This window comes from Eschrichtius robustus, chromosome 3, assembly GCF_028021215.1.
Source record: "Eschrichtius robustus isolate mEscRob2 chromosome 3, mEscRob2.pri, whole genome shotgun sequence".
NCBI lineage: Eukaryota > Metazoa > Chordata > Mammalia > Artiodactyla > Eschrichtiidae > Eschrichtius > Eschrichtius robustus.
In genome coordinates this window covers 162,178,202-162,198,241 of record NC_090826.1, presented here as the reverse complement: position 1 = coordinate 162,198,241, position 20,040 = coordinate 162,178,202, and the positions used below count along the sequence as shown (strand labels likewise).

At 35.4% G+C, this 20,040-nt stretch overlaps 1 protein-coding gene across 1 annotated transcript in view; it reads right to left on the bottom strand.

Annotated features, from left to right (window-relative positions):
• CATSPERE (catsper channel auxiliary subunit epsilon) overlaps positions 1–20,040 on the bottom strand; it is a 271,733-nt gene that overhangs the window by 198,836 nt on the left and 52,857 nt on the right. The window contains exon 6 of the mRNA XM_068538508.1: positions 10,691–10,715. Coding sequence (XP_068394609.1) covers positions 10,691–10,715 — 25 coding nt within the window. The remainder of the gene's footprint in view (positions 1–10,690; positions 10,716–20,040) is intronic.

Here is a 20,040-nt window from a genome sequence, read left to right as displayed (position 1 = left end):
TTATTTTACATATTATTACAAATTATGGAGGAACCATAATTTAACAAGTAACCTACTAATAAATATTTGTTTATATCCTTTGTCATTACAAAGTTATAATGAGCAACTCTGAACATATATTATTTCGTACTTTTGAGTATTCCTAAAAGTGGAATTGTTGAGTCATAGAGTATACGCATCTGTAATTTTTGTAGATACTGCTGAATTGTTCTCCATAGCAGTTGCAACAATATACCTTCTCACCAGCAATGTATGAGATCTCTTCTTTCTTCACAGCCTTCCCAACATGATGTGTTGTCATACATTTGGATATTGTCAGTCGATGGATGAAAAATGGTATGTTGATGTAGTTTTAATCTGCATTTCTTTTATCATGAGAAAGTTTGAGCATCTTTCCATATATTCAAGTCCTATTTCTATTTCCCTTCTGGTGAACTACTTGCTCATTTCCTTCGCTCATTTTCTATTGGGCTGTTAAGTCTTTTATTTATTAATTTGTAGAAGTTTTTAACGTAAAGAATGTTCTATATGTTCTATATCTTGATCTGTGTGGTGGTTACATAGACATATATGTACATATGAAAACTTTATTACTTTTATAATTACGTGGCATCCCTCTTTATCCTATTAAATCTATTTGCCTTAGATTGTATATTGTCCCTATATATGGCTACCCTTCCTCCCTCCCTCCTTCCCTCCCTTTTATATTCCCTTTACCTATAGTAATCTTCTCTCAACCTATGTAATTTGAGTTAACAGCTAGTATTTACTTTTTGTTATTTTTCTCCATGCTATGCATTTGCAGAGATATACACAAATACATGCGTACATGTATTTTTTAAAAGAGGCATCTTAAGACATTTTTTTTTAAAAAGAAAATTGGATCACATTATACACACTTTCCACATTCTCCCTTTTTTTCACACAAGTATACATCATTGAAATTCCCCAGTGTCAACTCTTTTAATGCCTGAACAATATTCTATGATGTGCTTATACTGTAATTTACAGATCAATGTCTCTAATAATGGAGATTTACTGTGGCTCCAGTTTTGTTTTGTTTTGTTTTGCTTTACCACTATTACAATGCTGCAAAATATAGATCCTTTTCCATAGAGCCGTATATACTAGAGGTTTTATTTCTGTGGAGTATATTCCCAGGAGTGGGATTATTGATCCAAATGGTATATATATTTTTAATTTTAATAGATGTTTCCATATTGCGCTCCAAAAATGTGAATAAGGCTCTAACTCCTCACACTTTCCACCAGCAAAGTTTGAGTGTACCCTTTTGCCCAGATCCCCTCTAGCAATAGCTATTTTCCCTTGTTCAAGTTTTACTAGTGTGATGAGTGTGACATTTCATTGTTAATTTAATTTGAATTTTCTTGAGATGAAATGAAGCTCAGCATCTTTTCATGTTTCTTAGATTTGCTTTTGTGTACATAGCTTCTTTACATTCTTCTATTGGCACTTACCATATTCTTATCATTTGTAAGAGCTCTTTGTTTTGTTTGGACTTTAGGTATACAGACACAGAATTAGAATAATCACAATCCTCAGTCCATGACACACTATCGTTATTGGCATGACCCTCTTTTATGCAATTATTTAAATTTTAAATTAGTAAAATGAAAACCAGGAACCCACCATCCAACTCGAGACCTAGAACCTTACAAATCTTTCATTTACTTATATATTCCTCCCTTTTCAGGTTCTCTGTTTCTGCCCAGAGGTACTCACTTTCCTGAATTCTGTGTTTATTTTTCATTAATATAACGATAGTTTTTTGAACTTGATCAGCCCACACATAACCCCCTAGGGCCTGCTTTTTTTTTTCTTTCAAGATTATGTAACTAGGATTTATTCATGTTATTGCTCATAACTGAGCTCATTCGTTTTCATTACTATTTAAAATTCCATTATGTGAAAATACCACAATTTTTCCATTTTTCTGTTAATGGGCATTTGGATTCTTTCTGTTTGGGACGGATGAATTTTATGAGCAATTCTACTATGAGCATTTTTGTTTCTGTTTTTGTTTTATTGGAGTATAGTTGCTTTACACTGCTGTGTCAGTTTCTGCTGTACAGCAAAGTGAATCAGCCATACATATATATATATATATATATATATATATCCCCTCTTTTTTGGACTTCCTTCCCATTTAGGTCACCACAGAGCACCAAGTAGAGTTCCCTGTGCTATACAGTGGGTTCTCATTAGTTATCTATTTTATACATAGTAGTGTATATATGTCAATCCCAAACTCCCAATTCATCCCACCCCCCAGCATTTTTGAAAATGTCTCTTGAGGCATGAGTGCAAGAGTTTCTCTTCAGTATACACTTATACTTATTCTACTGGAGTAGAATTGCTAAGTATATACTAAGAGTATATACTTATACTCTTGAGTATAAGTTGTCAAGTATGTGTAAGATATCGTAGAATCATTTCTCAAAATTTACGTCCCTCCATCTCTTTTCAACACTAGGGATATTAGCTGTGTAGTGTCATCTATGTTGTAAAATTTTTTCATAACTACTTGTTGTTTAAGTTGACTTTGTTTATGGCACTACTGTGATAAAGTTTTTAATTTTCACATTTTCAATTATGACTACCTTTTATTCATAGATTCTGGTTTCCAATCTTGAATAAGATTTCCCTTGATTCCATATAGTACAGCTTCAAGATTCTCCTGCAATCCGTCCAGGGTTTTCTGCTTTACATTTGTCTTATATGCCAAGGGAATTTTTCTCTTTTGTATGTGGTGTAAGCAAGGATTCTACTTTTGTTTTCTTCCAAGAAGACAGCTTAGTTTACTATATCATTCCATATAAATTTTAACATATTTTTTCAATCAAAAATTGGACTCTGGTGTCCAGTTAGAAACTTTAAAAAACATCTTTTTTAAGCCATTCAACAAAATTTGAGTTTAGTTCTTGATACAGGTTCTGTGTCTTCTTATATTTATTCTTAAGTATTTTATAGTCTGTACTGCTATTATGAATTTAAAATATTGTACACTTCTTTTTCTTATTTTATTACACTATTATGTTCAAGACAATATTAAATAATAATGGTGATTATGAGCATATCCGTCCAGTTCCTGATTTTAATTGAATTAGAAATATCTCATAATTTATAACAATTATTGTTAGTTATTTGGGAAGTAAATTTTTTTATTAGAATTAAGTAGTTTCCTTCTAAACTTGTTTTGCTTAGTGTTTTTATTAGAAATGGTTGTTGAGTATTTAATTTTTTTTCACATCTTTATTGGACTGTAATTGCTTTACAATGTTGTGCTAGTTTGCGCTGTATAACAAAGTGCAACAGCTATATGTATACATATATCCCCATATCCCCTTCCTCTTTTTTTAAAATTTTATTTATTTATTTATGGCTGTGTTGGGACTTCGTTTCTGTGCGAGGGCTTTCTCTAGTTGCGGCAAGGGGGCCACTCTTCATCACAGTGCGTGGGCCTCTATCGCGGCCTCTCTTGTTGCAGAGCACAGGCTCCAGACGCGCAGGCTCAGTAATTGTGGCTCACGGGCCCAGTTGCTCCACGGCATGTGGGATCTTCCCAGACCAGGGATCGAACCTGTGTCCCCTGCATTGGCAGGCAGATTCTCAACCACTGTGCCACCAGGGAAGCCCTCCCCTCCCTCTTGAGCCTCCCTCCCACCCTCCATATCCCACCCCTCTAGGTGGTCACAAAGCATGGAGCTGATTTCCCTGTGCTATGCAGCTGCTTCCCATTAGCTATCTATTTTACATTGGGTAGTGTATATATGTCAATGCTACTCACTTCGTCCCAGCTTCCCCAACCCTACCTCCCCTTGTCCTCAAGTCCATTCTCTACATCTGCATCTTTATTCCTGTCCTGCCCCTAGGTTCATCAGAACCGTTTTTTTTTCTTAGATTCCATATATATGTGTTAGCATATGGTATTTGTTTTTCTCTTTCTGACTTACTTCACTCTGGATGACAGGCTCTAGGTCCATCCACCTCACTACAAATAACTCAATTTCATTTCTTTTTATGGCTGAGTAATATTCCATTGTATATATGTGCCACATCTTCTTTATCCATTCATCTGTCGATGGACACTTAGGTTGCTTCCATGTCCTGGCTATTGTAAATAGTGTGGCAGTGAACATTATGGTACACGTCTCTTTTGAATTATGGTTTTCTCAGGGTATATGCCCAGTAGTGGGATTGCTGGGTAATATGGTAGTTCTATTTTTACTTTTTTAAGGAACCTTCATACAGCTCTCCATGGTGGCTGTATCAATTTACATTCCCACCAACAGTGGAAGAGGGCTCCCTTTTCTCCACACCCTCTCCAGCATTAATTGTTTGTAGATTTTTTGATGAAGGCCATTCTGACCCATGTGACATGATACCTCATTGTGGTTTTGAGTTGCATTTCTCTGATTAGTGATGTTGAGCATCCTTTCATGTGTTTGTTGGCAAACTGTATATCTTCTTTGGAGAAATGTCTATTTAGGTCTTCTGCCCATTTTTGGATTGGGTTGTTTGTTTTTTTGATATTGAGCTGCATGAGCTGCTTATATATTTGGAGATTAATCCTTTTGTCACTTGCTTTGTTTGCAAATATTTCCTCCCATTCTGAGGGTTGTCTTTTTGTCTTGTTTATGGTTTCCTTTGCTATGCAAAAGCTTTTAAGTTTCATTAGGTCCCATCTGTTTATTTTTGCTTTTATTTCCATTACTCACGGAGATGGGTCAAAAGGATCTTGCTGTGATTTATATCATAGGGTGTTCTGCCTATGTTTTCCTCTAAGAGTTTTATAGTGTCTGGCCTTACTTTTAGGTCTTTAGTCCATTTTGAGTTTATTTTTGTGTATCGTGGTAGGAAGTGCTCTAATTTCATTCTTTTACATGTAGCTGACCAGTTTTCGCAGCTCCACTTATTGAAGAGGTTGTCCTTTCTCCATTGTACATTCTTGCCTCCTTCAACAAAGATAAAGTGACCATATGTGCATAGGTTTACCTCTGGGTTTCTATCCTGTTCCATTGATCTATATTTCTGTTTTTGTGCCAGTACCATAGTGTCTTGATTACTGTAGCTTTGTAGTATAGTCTGAAGTCAGGGAGTCTGATTCTTCCCACTCCGTTTTCTTTCTCAGAATTGCTTTGGCTGTTTGGGGTCTTTTGTGTTTCCATACAAATTGTGAAATTTTTTGTTCTTGTTCTGTGAAAAATGACATTGGTAGTTTGATAGAGATTGCATTGAATCTGCAGATTGCTTTGGGTAGTACAGTCATTTTCACAATGTTTATTCTTCCAATCCAAGAACATGGAATATCTCTTGATCTGTTTGTACCGTCTTTGATTTCTTTCATCAGTGTCTTACAGTTTTCTGCATACAGGTCTTTTGTCTCCTTAGGTAGGTTTATTCCTATGTATTTTATTCTTTTTGTTGCAATGTTAACTGGGATTGTTTCCTTAATTTCTCTTTCAGATTTTTCGTTGTTAGTGTATAGGAATGCAAGAGATTTCTGTACATTAATTTTGTATCCTGCTACTTTACCAAATTCATTGATTAGCTCTAGTAGTTTTCTGGTAGCATCTTTAGGATTCTCTATATATAGTATCATGTCATCTGCAAACAGTGACAGCTTTACTTCTCCTTTTCGGATTTGTATTCCTTTAATTTCTTTTTCTTCTCTGACTGCTGTGGCTAGAATTTCCAAAAGTATGTTGGATAATAGTGGTGAGAGTGGGCACCCTTGTCTTTTTCCTGATCTTAGAGGAAATGATTTCAGTTTTTCACCATTGAGTATGATGCTTGCTGTGGGTTTGTCGTATATGGCCTTTATTATGTTGAGGTAGGTTCCCTCTATGCCCACTTTCTGGAGAGTTTTTATCATAAATGGGTGTTGAATTCTGTTGAAAGCTTTTTCTGCATCTATTGAGATTATCATTTGGTTTTTATCCTTCAATTTGTTAATATGGTGTATCACATTGATTGATTTGCATATATTGAAGAATCCTTGCATTCCTGGGATAAACCCCACTTGATCATGGTGTATGATCCTTTTAATATGTTGCTGGATTCTGTTTTCTCGTATTTTGTTGAGGATTTTTTCATCTATGTTCATCAGTGAAATTAGCCTGTAGTTTTCTTTCTTTGTGACATCTTTGTCTGGTGTTGGTATCAGGGTGATGGTGGCCTCATAGAACAAGTTTGGGAGTATTCCTCCCTCCATTATATTTTGGAAGAGTTTGAGAAGGATAGGTGTTAGCTCTTCTCTAAATGTCTGCTAGAATTCACCTGTGAAGCCATCTGGTCCTGGGCTTTTCTTTGTTGGAAGATTTTTAATCACAGTTTCAATTTCAGTGCTAGTGATTGGTCTGTTCATATTTTCTATTTCTTCCTGGTTCAGTCTTGGAAGGTTGTAGTTTTCGAAGAATTTGTCCATTTCTTCCAGGTTGTCCATTTTATTAGCATAGAGTTGCTTGTAGTAGTCTCTCATGATCCTTTGTATTTCTGCAGTGTCAGTTGTTAGTTCTTTTTCATTTCTAATTCTGTTGATTTGAGTCATCTCCCTATTTTTCTTGATGAGTCTGGCTAATGGCTTATCAATTTTGGTTATCTTTCAAAGAACCAACTTTTAGTTTTATTGATCTTTGCTATTGTTTCCTTCATCTCTTTTTCATTTATTTCTGATCTGATCTTTATGATTTCTTTCCTTCTGCTAACTTTGTGCTTTTTTGTTGTTGTTGTTGTTATTTCTCTAATTGCTTTATGTGTAAGATTAGGTTGTTTGAGATTTCTCTTGTTTCTTGAGATAGGATTGCATTGCTATAAACTTCCCTCTTAGAACTGCTTTTGCTGCATCCCATAGATTGTGGGTCATCGTGTTTTCAGTGTCATTTGTTTCTAGGTATTTTTTGATTTCCTCAGTGATCTTTTGGTTATTTAGTAGCATATTGTTTAGCCTCTGTGTGTTTGTATTTTTTACAGTTTTTTTTTTTTCTGTAATTGATATCTAGTCTCATAGTGCTGTGGTCAGAAAAGATACTTGATACAATTTCAATTTTCTTTAATTTACCGAGGCTTGATTTGTGACTCAAGATATGATCCTGGAGAATGTTCCATGTGCACTTGAGAACTGTTGTTTTTGGATGGAATGTCCTATAAATATCAATTAAGCCCATCTGGTCTAATGTGTCATTTAAAGCTTGTGTTTCCTTATTTATTTTCTGTTTGGATGATCTGTCCATTGGTGTAAGTGGCGTGTTAACGTCCCCTACTATTATTGTGTTACTGTCAATTTCCACTTTTATGGCTGTTAGCATTTGCCTTATGTATTGAAGTGCTCCTATGTTGGGTGCATAAATATTTACAATTGTTATATCTTCCTCTTGGATTGATCCTTTGATCATTATGTAGTTTCCTTCATTGTCTCTTGTAATAGTCTTTATTTTAAAGTGTATTTTGTCTGATATGAGTTTTGCTACTCCAGCTTTCTTTTGATTTCCATTTGCATGCAATATCTTTTTCCATTCCCTCACTTTCAGTCTATATGTGTCCCTAGGTATGAAGTGGGTCTCTTGTAGACAGCATATATATGGGTCTTGCTTTTGTATCCATTCAGCCAGTCTATGTCTTTTGGTGGGGGCATTTTATCCATTTACATTTAAGGTAGTTATCAATATGTATGTTCATATTACTATTTTTTAAATTGTTTTGGGTTTGGTTTTGTAGGTCTGTTTCTTCTTGTGTTTCCTGCCTAGAGAAGTGTCTTTAGCATTTGTTGTAAAGCCGGTTTGGTGGTGAATTGTCTTAACTTATGATTGTCTGTAAAGCTTTTGATTTCTCCATTGAATTTGAATGAGATCCTTGCTGGCTAGAGTAATCTTGCTTTCAGGTTTTTCCCTTTCATCACTTTAAATATGTCCTGACACTCCCTTCTGGCTTGCAGAGTTTCTGCTGAAAGATCAGCTGTTAACCTTATGGGGTTTCCCTTTTATGTTATTTGTTGCTTTTCCATTGCTGCTTTTTAATATTTTTCTTTGTATTTAATTTTTGATCGTTTGATTAATATGTGTCTTGGTTTGTTTCTCCTTGGATTTACCCTGTATGGGATCTCTGCGCTTCCAGGACTTGACTATTTCCTTTCCCATGTTAGGGAAGTTTTCAACTATAATCTCGTCAAATATTTTCTCAGTCCCTTTCTTTTTCTCTTCTTCTTCTGGGACCCATATAATTTGAATGTTGGTGCGTTTAGTGTTGTCCCAGAGGTCTCTGAGATTCTCTTCAATTCTTTTCATTGTTTTTTCTTTATTCTGCTCCTCAGTATTCATTTCCACCATTTTGTCTTCCAGCTCACTTATCCATTCTTCTCCCTCAGTTATTCTGGTATTGATTCCTTGTATAGTATTTTTAATTTCATTATTGTGTTGTTCATCATTGTTTGCTCTGTAGTTCTTCTAGTTCCTTGTTAAATGTTTCTTGTATTTTCTCCATTCTATTTCTGAGATTTGGGATCATCTTTACTATCATTACTCTGAATTCTTTTTCAGGTAGACTGCCTATTTCCTCCTCATTCGTTTGGTCTGGTGGGTTTTTACCTTGCTCCTTCATCTGCTGCATATTTCTCTGTCTTCTCATTTTGTTTAACTTACTGTGTTTGGGGTCTCCTTTTCGCAGGCTGCAGGTTCATAGTTCATAGACGCTTTTCCATCTTTTCATTTTTATGTTCTACATTCTGCATGATTCCCATTCCAAATCACTAATTCTGCAATTTTCTCAAATGTATCTAGTCTTCTATTTAACCTGAATTTTTGTTTTTAGATGCCTATTTTTTCATCTTAAGACATTTATATAGGATACTTTTTAATGTACAATTATGCATAATCCTTATTCTTGTTTTCTTTGTTTTTATCCCTTCTTTTATCTTTGTGAGCATTCAGAATATGGAGTTAATAATCTTTCAGATGGTTCTCATCTTTAGTTTTGAAAAGTATGAACTTTCTCCATTTTTATGTGTGTGTCTATTCCAGGCAGTTTTGTCTTTTTTGTGGTTTATACCTTTTATTTTGAGATTATTTTCAGAGGGTTTGTTTTCTATGAGAGTCCTATACCCTTGGTTATGAAATGGATTTTATAATCACCTCTGCCTGGGCCCTATGTGTTTCACTGCTTGCATTTTTGTGTTTACCACTCGGCTCTAGGTTCCCCAACCTCTTAAGAGGTGTTTAACTTGGGAATCCACCTGAAACTCTTTGAAGGTAACTCCTTGTCCATTTACGGCCCTCAAAAGGATGTATCATTTATTTGCAATTACTCTAAGACAGTGAGTGAACCCTTACTAGTTCTCATTTTACAGACCTTTCATAAATCCTAGCTTCATGTAGGGAGGTTAGTTTCAGCTCCTCCCTCTCCCGTAGGTTGGAGGCTTCATCTTCTATTCCCATACACATGTTGAAACATCACCCTTTGTCTACTAGGGCTTATATTCTTTCTAATTACCTTACTTCAGAATTCATTCTTCTCTAACTCTGGGGTTTAGTTCTTTAGTTACTTCTGACAACTAGGAAAGTCCTTTACTTGCTTTTAAATTCTATACACAAGCCTACCAATATTAATGTAAAAGTCTACACTAGTATTATACACAGGTATTTTGTAAAGGCATTTCTATATGTTTTGAGTGAGATGGAGGCTATTCTGCATTATCTGGGTCTGTAATAGGTATTCTACTTTTAGAAGTTTCTCTCTATTTTCTGTCTTAAAATTCCTTATCCACTGATAATACTTTCTTCCTTTTTTTGCATTGTTGTAGTTAGAGACTTAATAAATAATCCTATAATGTCAGCTGGGACTGGGATAGGGATACATATGAACACATGAGCTCATTCAACCATCTTGATCCAATACAGGAAGTTTATTTCTTCTTCTTATTTTTCTGCCTCTTCTTTCCATTAAATCACTACGTTGAGAAAATGAAAATATTTATAGAGCTTAAGTTTCCAAATATTACCACCTTATTTCAATTTTCAAATTTTTGAATATATCTCTCTGTCATACTTCTAATCAGCCTCCAATCCAGATGTCAAAACTTTTGGATCTCAAAACCCCTTCATAGGCTTAAAAATTATTGAGAATCCCACAGAGCTTTTGTTTTATGTGGGTTAGCTCTATCAATATTTATTACCATATAACAAATTAAAATTGAGAATACTTAAAGATATTTATTAATTTATTTTAAAATTTATGATAAACCTATTACATATTAACATTAACTAACATATTTTTATGAAAAAAATTATTTTCCAAGATAAAAAATAGTAAGAAGATTGGTTGTTTTACATTTTACATTGTAAAATCTCTTTAATATCTGCTTTAATAGAAGAGAGCTGGCTTATCATCGGTGCTCTTACATTCAAGCTGTTGGTATATGTTATTTTGGTGGAAGTATATGGAGGGAAATCTATCCTCACACAGATATGTAGCTGGAAAAGCACAGACCTCGTGGACCTTCTAAAAAGGTCTGTGAAGACCTAGGGGATCTTAGTCTATAACTTGAGTAACCACTGCTCTAAGCAAATTTTATTGAAAATTAGTTTAGAAAATTCCTCTTCTAGTAAATATGGAAATAAGATGGAAATAATATAGTAGTAATCTATGAAGGATATACAAAAACTTTAAAAAGTTTTACCTGGGTTAAATTGTTAGTGAAATTTCTGTTGGGAAAAAGAGAAATCATATTTTAGTAAACAGCATGCTAAATATTAGTTTGAATAGTCTACTTTCAACATACATGTTTATAAATCTTTGAATATTCTCTTTATATTCCATCACAGATACATAAATGATTAAATGCTAAATGTCAAAAAGAAGCTCATGTCAATAATTAAATATAATTATTGATCCTCATGTGTTGTCAACAAAAGGCTGAGGGGCATGAATCTATATACTTTCTTAATAATACTGTAAGCTCACATAGCCAAAGTTGCATGATTAATGTTCTTTAAAAATTTGACATGATCAATGCACATTAAAAAGTCTATAGAGTTTAGGGACTTCCCTGGTGGTCCAGTGGTTAAGACTCTGTGCTTCCAATGCAGGGGATGCAGGTTCAATCCCTGGTCAGGGAACTAAAATCCTGCATGCCACACAGCATGGTCCCCCCAAAAAAGAATTCTATAGAGTTTATATGTTTTAATTTATGTCAAAACCAAATTTATCCATTAGCACTGCAAATGCTTCATTTATCAGCCTTTCAGTGTAAATTTTCTGAAAGGAGCAACATTCACTTGTATGTTTAGTTATCTGTTTTTTAGAAAGTAATTATTGTCACTTTAAAGATATCTGTATTTTTAAAATCATATAATCTCTAAAAGTCAATGACTCAGGACTGTGTTTTCATTTGTGCATAGTGTTTAGTACATTATTAGGTACAAAATAAAATGAAGATGTTTGGGGAATCAGTAAATGTGCATGCAGTGAGTTTCTGAGACCGTATAATGAAAATAATATTTTATATGTTCAATCTGTTATATGAGAAAGCCACTGAAAGTAAGTACTATAAATCCTGACAGGCAAATGTGCCTAAAGTTCAGAAAGTATGAAGTTTATCAAAAACATCCCCTGTCAGTACACAGGCACCTAAAACCCACTGCAGCTGAGCATGTGCACAGTACTGGCTTGGGCCACCAGAGCTGCCTGCTTAGGTCCCTAGCTACTGGACCTGGAGGCACTGCTGAGGACGATCATAGCCCTTGCAGTCACCCTGGTCACCCTGCAGCATTTGGTAAAAACAATGCAATTCTTGATGTTTTGGACCCCAGTGGCCTGAGCTGATGAAACATGCCCCACTGGATCCAGAGCCACCACTTGCCCCTGCACATGGCACCCCACACCACTAGACCTGCAGTCACAGCACGCTCCAGCATGCACAACCACAGGTGAAGGTCTTTTCTTAATGAAGTCAGTCTGTGACATCTGGAAGTGGTGACTGCTTCTTCAAATGTGCAGACACCTACACAAGCTACAGGGACCATGAAGAATCGGGGAAACATGACACCACTTAAGGAACACAGTAAACTCCAGCAATGACCCCCAAGGAAATGGATATATATATACGAATAGCCTGACAAAGAATTCAAAATAGGGTTCTAAAGATGCTCAGAGAACCATGAGAGAACAAAGACAAGCAATTTAATGAAATTAGAAAAACAATACTAGAACAAAATGAGAAGTTCAACAAAGAGATAGAAAACATAAGGAAGAAACAAATTGTGGCGCTGAGGAATACAATGACTGCAGTGAAGAATTTATAAGAGAGCTTCAACAGCAGACTGGAACAAGCAGAAAAAATAATCAGTGAACTCAAAGACAGATCTTTTGAAATTATCTAGTCAGAAGAGCAAAAAGAATGAAAAGGAATGACAAAAGCCTATGAGATCTATAGGACACCATTAAGAGAAACAATCTATGCATCATTGGAGTCCCATAAGGAAAAGATGGGGAGAAAGAGGCAGAGGCTTATTAAAAATGTGTAATAGCTGAGAGTTTCCCAAACCTGGGGAGAGATTTGACATCAAAGTTCATGAAGCTAACAGGTCATCCCAAGATTTCAATCTCAAATGATCTTTTCCAAGACCATTAAGATGGAAGTGTATAAAAATAAAGACAAAAAAGACAATTTTAAAAGCAGCAAGAGAAAAAAATTCTCTCAAAAAGGGAAACACCATAAGGCTAACAGTGGATTTCTAGGAAAAACTTTGCAGGCCAGGGGAGAGTAGGCCAAGGGAGATATATTCAAAGTGCTGCAAGAAAAAAAAAACCTGTCAGCCAAGAACACTTTACCCGGGTAATTTGTCCTTCAAAATGAATGCAAGATAAAGCTTTTCCCAAACAAACAAAAGCTGAGGAAGTTCGTCATCACAAGATCTGTCTCACAAGAAATACTGAAAAGTTCTTAAAGCCGAAATGAAAGGCCTTTAATTAGTAAAATGAAAACATATGAAAATATCCAACACACTGGTAAAGGCAAGTATATAGTCAGGTTCAGAATATGTTAATATTGTAATAAGGTGATGTGTTAACCACTTACCTCTAGCATAAATGTTAAAGGGCAAAATGTATTAAAAACAGTTATGGCAACAATAATTTGTTAGTAGAAACAGAATATAAAGAGATGTAAATTGTGACATCAAAAACATAAAATATGGAGGGATAGTAAAAGGGTAGAGGTTTTGTATGCAATAGAAGATAAGAAGTTATTAGCTTAAAATAATCTGTTACAGATTTTGGAGAGGGATCAAGATAACAGAGTCGGAGGATGTGGAGCTCACCTTCCCTCACAAATACATCAAAAATACATCTACATGTGGAACAAGTCTCACAGAAGACTAACTGAAAACTGGCAGAAGATCTCCTAACAACCAAAACTGCAAGAAAGATCTCCACAAAACTGGGTAGGACAGAAAAAAAAAGCACATCAGGTCAGGACCGGCACCCATGGAAAGGATCTGTAAGGAAGAGAAGGTCCTCACTGGCTTCCCTAGGGAGCCCACTTACCTGCTGGAAAATCCACTGAGACAGAAGGACTGGAGAAGCCTAGACTCTGCTTGCAAGGAGTGCACACATGCTGGCTTGCTAACAATCAAGGAGGAGAGAGATACTTGCACTGGTGGCTGCTGCCTTGCTGCACTTCCCAGTCCAAAGGGGCAAACACCCTTGCCCTGTTCTCTGTACCCCACTGCCTGGTGCAAACTCTAGCAAAGATTCATTCTAGCTATGCAGAGACAGATGGGACACCTTGGGTATGATCTGGGCAGAACTGCAGAGATCATTGTCAGCGTACACATGGGGGCGGAAGATCAAACCTGGCAGATGTTGTCAGTGGGCACACTGGGTGATGTCACAAGAATACAGAGTGAACAAGCACTGAATCTTGGGCAGACAGGCCCTGGCAGAGGACTCTAGCTAAGCAGAGACAACTGAAGAACCTGGGGTATGATTAGGGGGAGCCTCAGAGCCCATTATCAGCATGTGTACACAGTGGTGGTGAGTCTAGATGTAGCAGACACTGTCAGTGTGCACACAGGGCTGCACCACAAGAACGTGGGGCTAGGCACTAAATCTCGGGTGGACAGGCCCTGGACAGGAGTATAAGGCAAGAAGCCAGTCAGAGTGCCCTGGCTCCATCCACTCCACACCGCAGCTTAGCACCAAATCTGGCAGCCCTGGTCCCAGGCAGCAGCACAGCCACCTCATTTAGAAAAGTAAAGACAAAAACCACATGATCATCTCAACAGACACAGAGAAAGCATTTGACAAAATTCAACATCCATTCAAGATAAAAACTCTCACCAAAGTGGGTATATGTGGAACATATCTCAATATAATAAAAGCCATTTATGACAAACCCACAGCCAACATAATGCTCAACACTGAAAAGCTGAAACCCTTCCCACTAAAATCTGCAACAAGACAAGGATCCCCACACTCACCATTTCTCTTCAACATAGTATTGGATGTCCTACCCACAGCAATCAGACAAGAGACATATATAAAAGATATCCAAATTGGAAGGGAAGAAGTAAAACTGTCACTATTGCAGATGACATGATACTCTATATAGAGAAACCTAAAGTCTCCACACAAAAACTATTAGAACTAATAAATGAATTCAGCAAGGTAGCAGGATAAAGGATTAATATATAGAAATCTGTTGCATTTTTATACTAACAATGAAATATCAGAAAGAGAAAGTAAAAAAACAGTCCTGTTGAAATCTCATTCAAAAAAATAGGAACAAACTTAACCAAGGAGGTGAAAAATCTATACATTGAAAACTATAAAACACTGATAAAGTAAATTGAAGATAATTTAAAGAAATGGAAAGATAGCCCATGCTCTTGGATGGGAAGAGTTAATATTGTTAAAATGGCCATACTACCCAAAGCAATCTACAGATTTAGTGCAATCCCTATCAAAATACCCATGACATTTTTTCACAGAACTAGGACAAATAATCCTAAAACTTATATGGAACCACAAAAGACCCAGAATTGCCAAAGTAATCCTGAGGAAAAAGAACAAAGCTGGAGGCATAAACCTCAGACTTCAGACTATCCTACAAAGCTACATAATCAAAACATGTGGTATTGGCACAAAAACAGATATGTAGATCAATGGATCAGAACAGAGAGCTCAGAAACAAACCCACAAACCTATGGTCAAATAATCTGTGACAAAGGAGGCAAGAATATATAACAGTGAAAAGGCAGTTTCTTCAACAGGTGGTATTGGGAAAGCTGGACAGCTACATGTAAATCAATGAAATTAGAACACTCCCATACACCATATTAAAAAATACCTGAAAATGGTTTAAAGACCTAAATATAAAATAGTACATCATAAAACTCCTAGAAGAGAACATAGGCAAAACATTCTCTGACATAAATTGTACCAATGTTTTCTTAGATCAGTCTCCCAAGGCAAAAGAAATAAAAGCAAAAATAAACAAATGGGACCCAATTAAACTTAAAAGCTATTGCACAGCAAAGGAAACCATCAACAAAATGAAAATAAAACCTATGGAAAGGGAGAAATATTTGCAAATGATGCAACTGACAAAGCGTTAATATCTAAAATATACAAATGGTTCACACAACTCAATATCATAAAAACAAACAACCCAATCAAAAATTGGGCAAAAGACCTCTAAATAGGCATTTCTCCAAAGAATGCATAGAGATGGCCAACAGGCACATAAATGAGGCTGAATGCTGCTAATTATTAAGAGAAATGCAAATCAAAACTACAATGAAGTATCACCTTACACTGGTCAGAATGGCTATCATCAAAAGCCTACAGTTAATAAATGCTGGAGAGGGTGTGGAGGAAAGGTAACCCTCCTAAATTGTTGGTGGGAATACAAACTGGTGCAGCCACTATGGAAAACAATATGGAAGTTCCTTTAAAAACCAAAAACAGAGCTACCATATGATCCAGCTATCCCACTCCTGGGTATATATCCAGAAAAGACAAAAACTCTAATTTGATACATGCACCCCAACGTTCATAGCAGCACTATTTACAATAGCCAAGACATGGAAGCAACCTAAATGTCCATCAACAGAGGAATGGATAAAGAAGATGTGGTACATATATACAATGGAATATTACTCAGCCATAAAAAGAATGAATTATGGCCATTTGCAGCAATAATGGATGGACCTAGAGAATATTACACTTAGTGAAGAAAGTCAGAGAAAGACAAATATTATATTCCACTTATATGTGGGATCTAAAAAATAATAAAGTGAATCTATATACAAAACAGAAACTAAGTCACAGACATACAAAATAAACTTATGGTTACCAAAGCGGAATGGGAAGCGGGTATAAATTAGGAGTATGGGATTAACATATACAAACTACTATACATAAAATAGATAAGCAACAAGGATTTACTGTATAGCACAGGGAACTATATTCAAAATCTACTAATAACCTATAATGGAAAATAATCTGAAAGAAATATATGTACATAAAACTAAATCATTTTGTTGTACACCTGAAACTAACACAGTATTGTGTATCAACTATATTTCAATAAAAAAAGAAAAGACAATCTGTTATATCTATAAGATGTTTCAACCACACACACACCAGTTATAGCAGATACATACAAGATGAATAGAAGGGAGTAAAAGAATACCATTATGGAAAATCATCAATTCACAAAAGAACAGCAAGAGAGGAAGAAAGGAACAAAGGGATACAAAAGAGCCAGAACATAATTAATAAAACAGCATTAACAAGTCCTTATCTTTAAAAAAATACTTTAAATGTAAATGGATAAAATTCTCCAATCAAAAGGCATACAGTGGCTGCGTGGATAAAAAAAAACAAGACCCAACTATATGTTGCCTATAAAAGACTCACCTCAGCTTCAAGGACATATATAGGCTCAAAGTGAAGGGATGGTAGAATATATTCCAGGTAAATGAAAACCAAAAAAAGAGCAGGGATAGCTATACTTATATCAGGAAAAATAGACTTTAAGTAAAAAAGTGTAACAAGAGACAAAGAAATTCAATATATAATGATAACAACCAATTATTCAAGAGGAAATAACAATTGTAAATATATATGCACCCAACATCAGAGCACCTAATATATTAAGGAAAAACTAACAGATCTAAAAGGAGAAATAGACAACAATATAATAATAGTAGAGGATTCCATTTTCAACAATGGACAGATCATCTAGACAGAAAATCAATAAAGGAATGTTGTACTTGAACTATACTTTACACCAAATGGGCCTAAAGAACATTCCATCCAACAGCAGCATGCACAGTCTTCTCAAGCACACATGGAACATTCTTCAGGATAGATCAAATGTGAGGTAAAAACAAGTCTTAGCGAATTTTAAAAGATTGAAATCATACTAAGTATCTTTTCTGATTTTTCTTTATCTTTTCATACCATGGTATGAAACTAGATCCATAACAGAAGGAATACTAGAAAATTCACAAATATGTGTAAATTAAACAACACATTTCTGAACAACCAATGGGTCAAAGATGAAATAAAAAAGGAAAAGCAAAAAATATCTTAAAACAATGAAAATAAAAACACAACATAACAAAACTTATGAGATGGAGCAATAAAAGTTCAAGTCAAGAAGGGAAATTTATAGTGATAAATGCCCACACTCAGAAAAAAGACCTCAAATAAACAATATAACTTTATACCTGAAGAAAATAGAAAAAAAAAAAAAGAAACTCAATTCAAAGTTAGCAAAGGAGAGGAAATAACAATGAAATAGAATAGAAATAAATGAGACCAAAAAAAAAAAGAATAAAACTAAGAATTTTTTTAAACAGATAAACAAAATTGGCAAAACTTTAGCTAGACTACCTATGAAAAAAGAAAGAAGACTCAAATTACTGAAATCAGAAATGAAAATGAGAAAATCACTACCAATTCTACAGAAATTTTTTTAAAAATCATAAAAGACTACTATGAACAATTATAGGCCAAAATATTGGACAATCTAGTAGAAATGGATGAATTCCTAAAAATATACGACCTACCAAGAATAAATCATGAAGAAACAGAGTATCAGACAAACCAATAATGAGTCAGGCGCTTGAATCAATAAGCAAAAATCTCCCAACAAAGAAAAAGCCCAGTATTTGATGGCTTCACTGGTGAATTCTACCAAGCATTTAAAGAAGAATTGATATCAATTCTTCCCAAACTCTTCCAAAAAACTGAAGAGGAATGGATATTTCAAAACCCTTTTTGCAATGCAGCATTACCCCAATATCAAAACCAGATAAGGGCACTACAAGAAAAGAAAACTACAGGACAACATCCCTGATGAATACAGATCCAAAAATTCTCAGTGACATACTAGCTAACCAAATTCAACAGCATATTAAAAGGATCATACACAATGATCAAGTGAGATTTGTCCCTGGAATGCAATATATGAAAATAAATCAATGTGATAACCACATTAATAGACTAAAAGACAAAAATCATTTGATCATCTCAGTACATGCAGAAAAAGCATTTGACAAAATACATTATCCTTGATTGATAAAAACCCTCAACAAATTGGATATAGAAGGAACATACTTCATCATAATAAAGGCAAGATATGACACACCACAGCTAACATCTACTCAAACATGAAAGGTTGAAAGCTTTTCCTTTAAGGTCAGGAACAAGACAAGGGCACTCACTCTCACCATTTCTATTCAACATAATAACTGAAGTCCTAGTGAAAGCAATCAGGCAAGAAAAAGAAACATAAGGCATCTGAATTGGAAAGAAAGAAGTAAAATTGTCTCTGTTTGTTGATGATATAATCTTGTATATAGAAAATCCTAAAGAGTCCACCCCAAAATTGTTAGAACTAATCAATAAATTCAGGAAAGCTGCAGCATACAAAATCAACATGCAGAAATCAGTTGTATTTCTATATACTAATGATCAACTATCTGAAAAAGAAATAAAGAAAGCAACAATAGCAATACAAATAATAAAATACGTAGGAATAAATTTAACCATGGAAGTGAAAGATCTATATACCAAAAATTATAAGACATTGATGAAAGAAATTGAAGAACACTTAAATAAATGGAAAAATATCCCAGGTTCATGGATTGGAAGAGTTAATATTGTTAAAATGTTCATACTACCCAAAACCTTCTATACAGTCAATGAAATTCGTATCAAATTTCCAACGGAATTTTCACAGGAGTAGAAGAAACAATTCTGAAATACATATGGAACCCCAAAGACCCCAAAGAGTCAAAGCAATCCTGAGAAAGAACAAAGCCAGAGGCATCACATTTCCTGATTTCAAAGTATAATACAAATCTATAGTAATCAAAATGGTATGGTACTGGCATTAAAATAGATACATGGAGCAATGGAGCAGAATAAGGGCCCAGAATTAAATCCTCACAAATATGGTCAACTAATATTTGACAAGGGCGCCAAGAACAGGATATGGGCAAAGAATAATCTTGAAGAGATAGTGTTGGAAAAATTGGATATCCATATGCAAAACAATGAAACTGGACCCTTACCTTATACCACTCAAAAGATCAACTCAAGGACTTCCCTGGTAGCATAGTGGTTAAGAATCTGCCTGCCAATGCAGGGGACAAGGGTTTGAGCCCTGGTCTGGGAAGATCCCACATGCCGCGGAGCAACTAAGCCCATGCGCCACAACTACTGAGCCCGCGTGCCACAACTACTGAGCCTGTGCTCTAGAGCCCGCAAGCCACAACTACTGAAGCCCACGCATCTAGAGCCCATGCTCCACAACAAGAGAAGCCACCGCAATGAGAAGCCCACACATCACTACAGAGTAGCCCCCACTCGCTGCAACTAGAGAAAGCCCGCGCACAGCAACGAAAACCCAACGCAGCCAAAAATAAATAAAATTTTTTAAAAAATCAACTCAAAATGGACTGAGAACTTAAATATTATACCCGAAATTGTGAAACTCCTAGAAGAAAACAT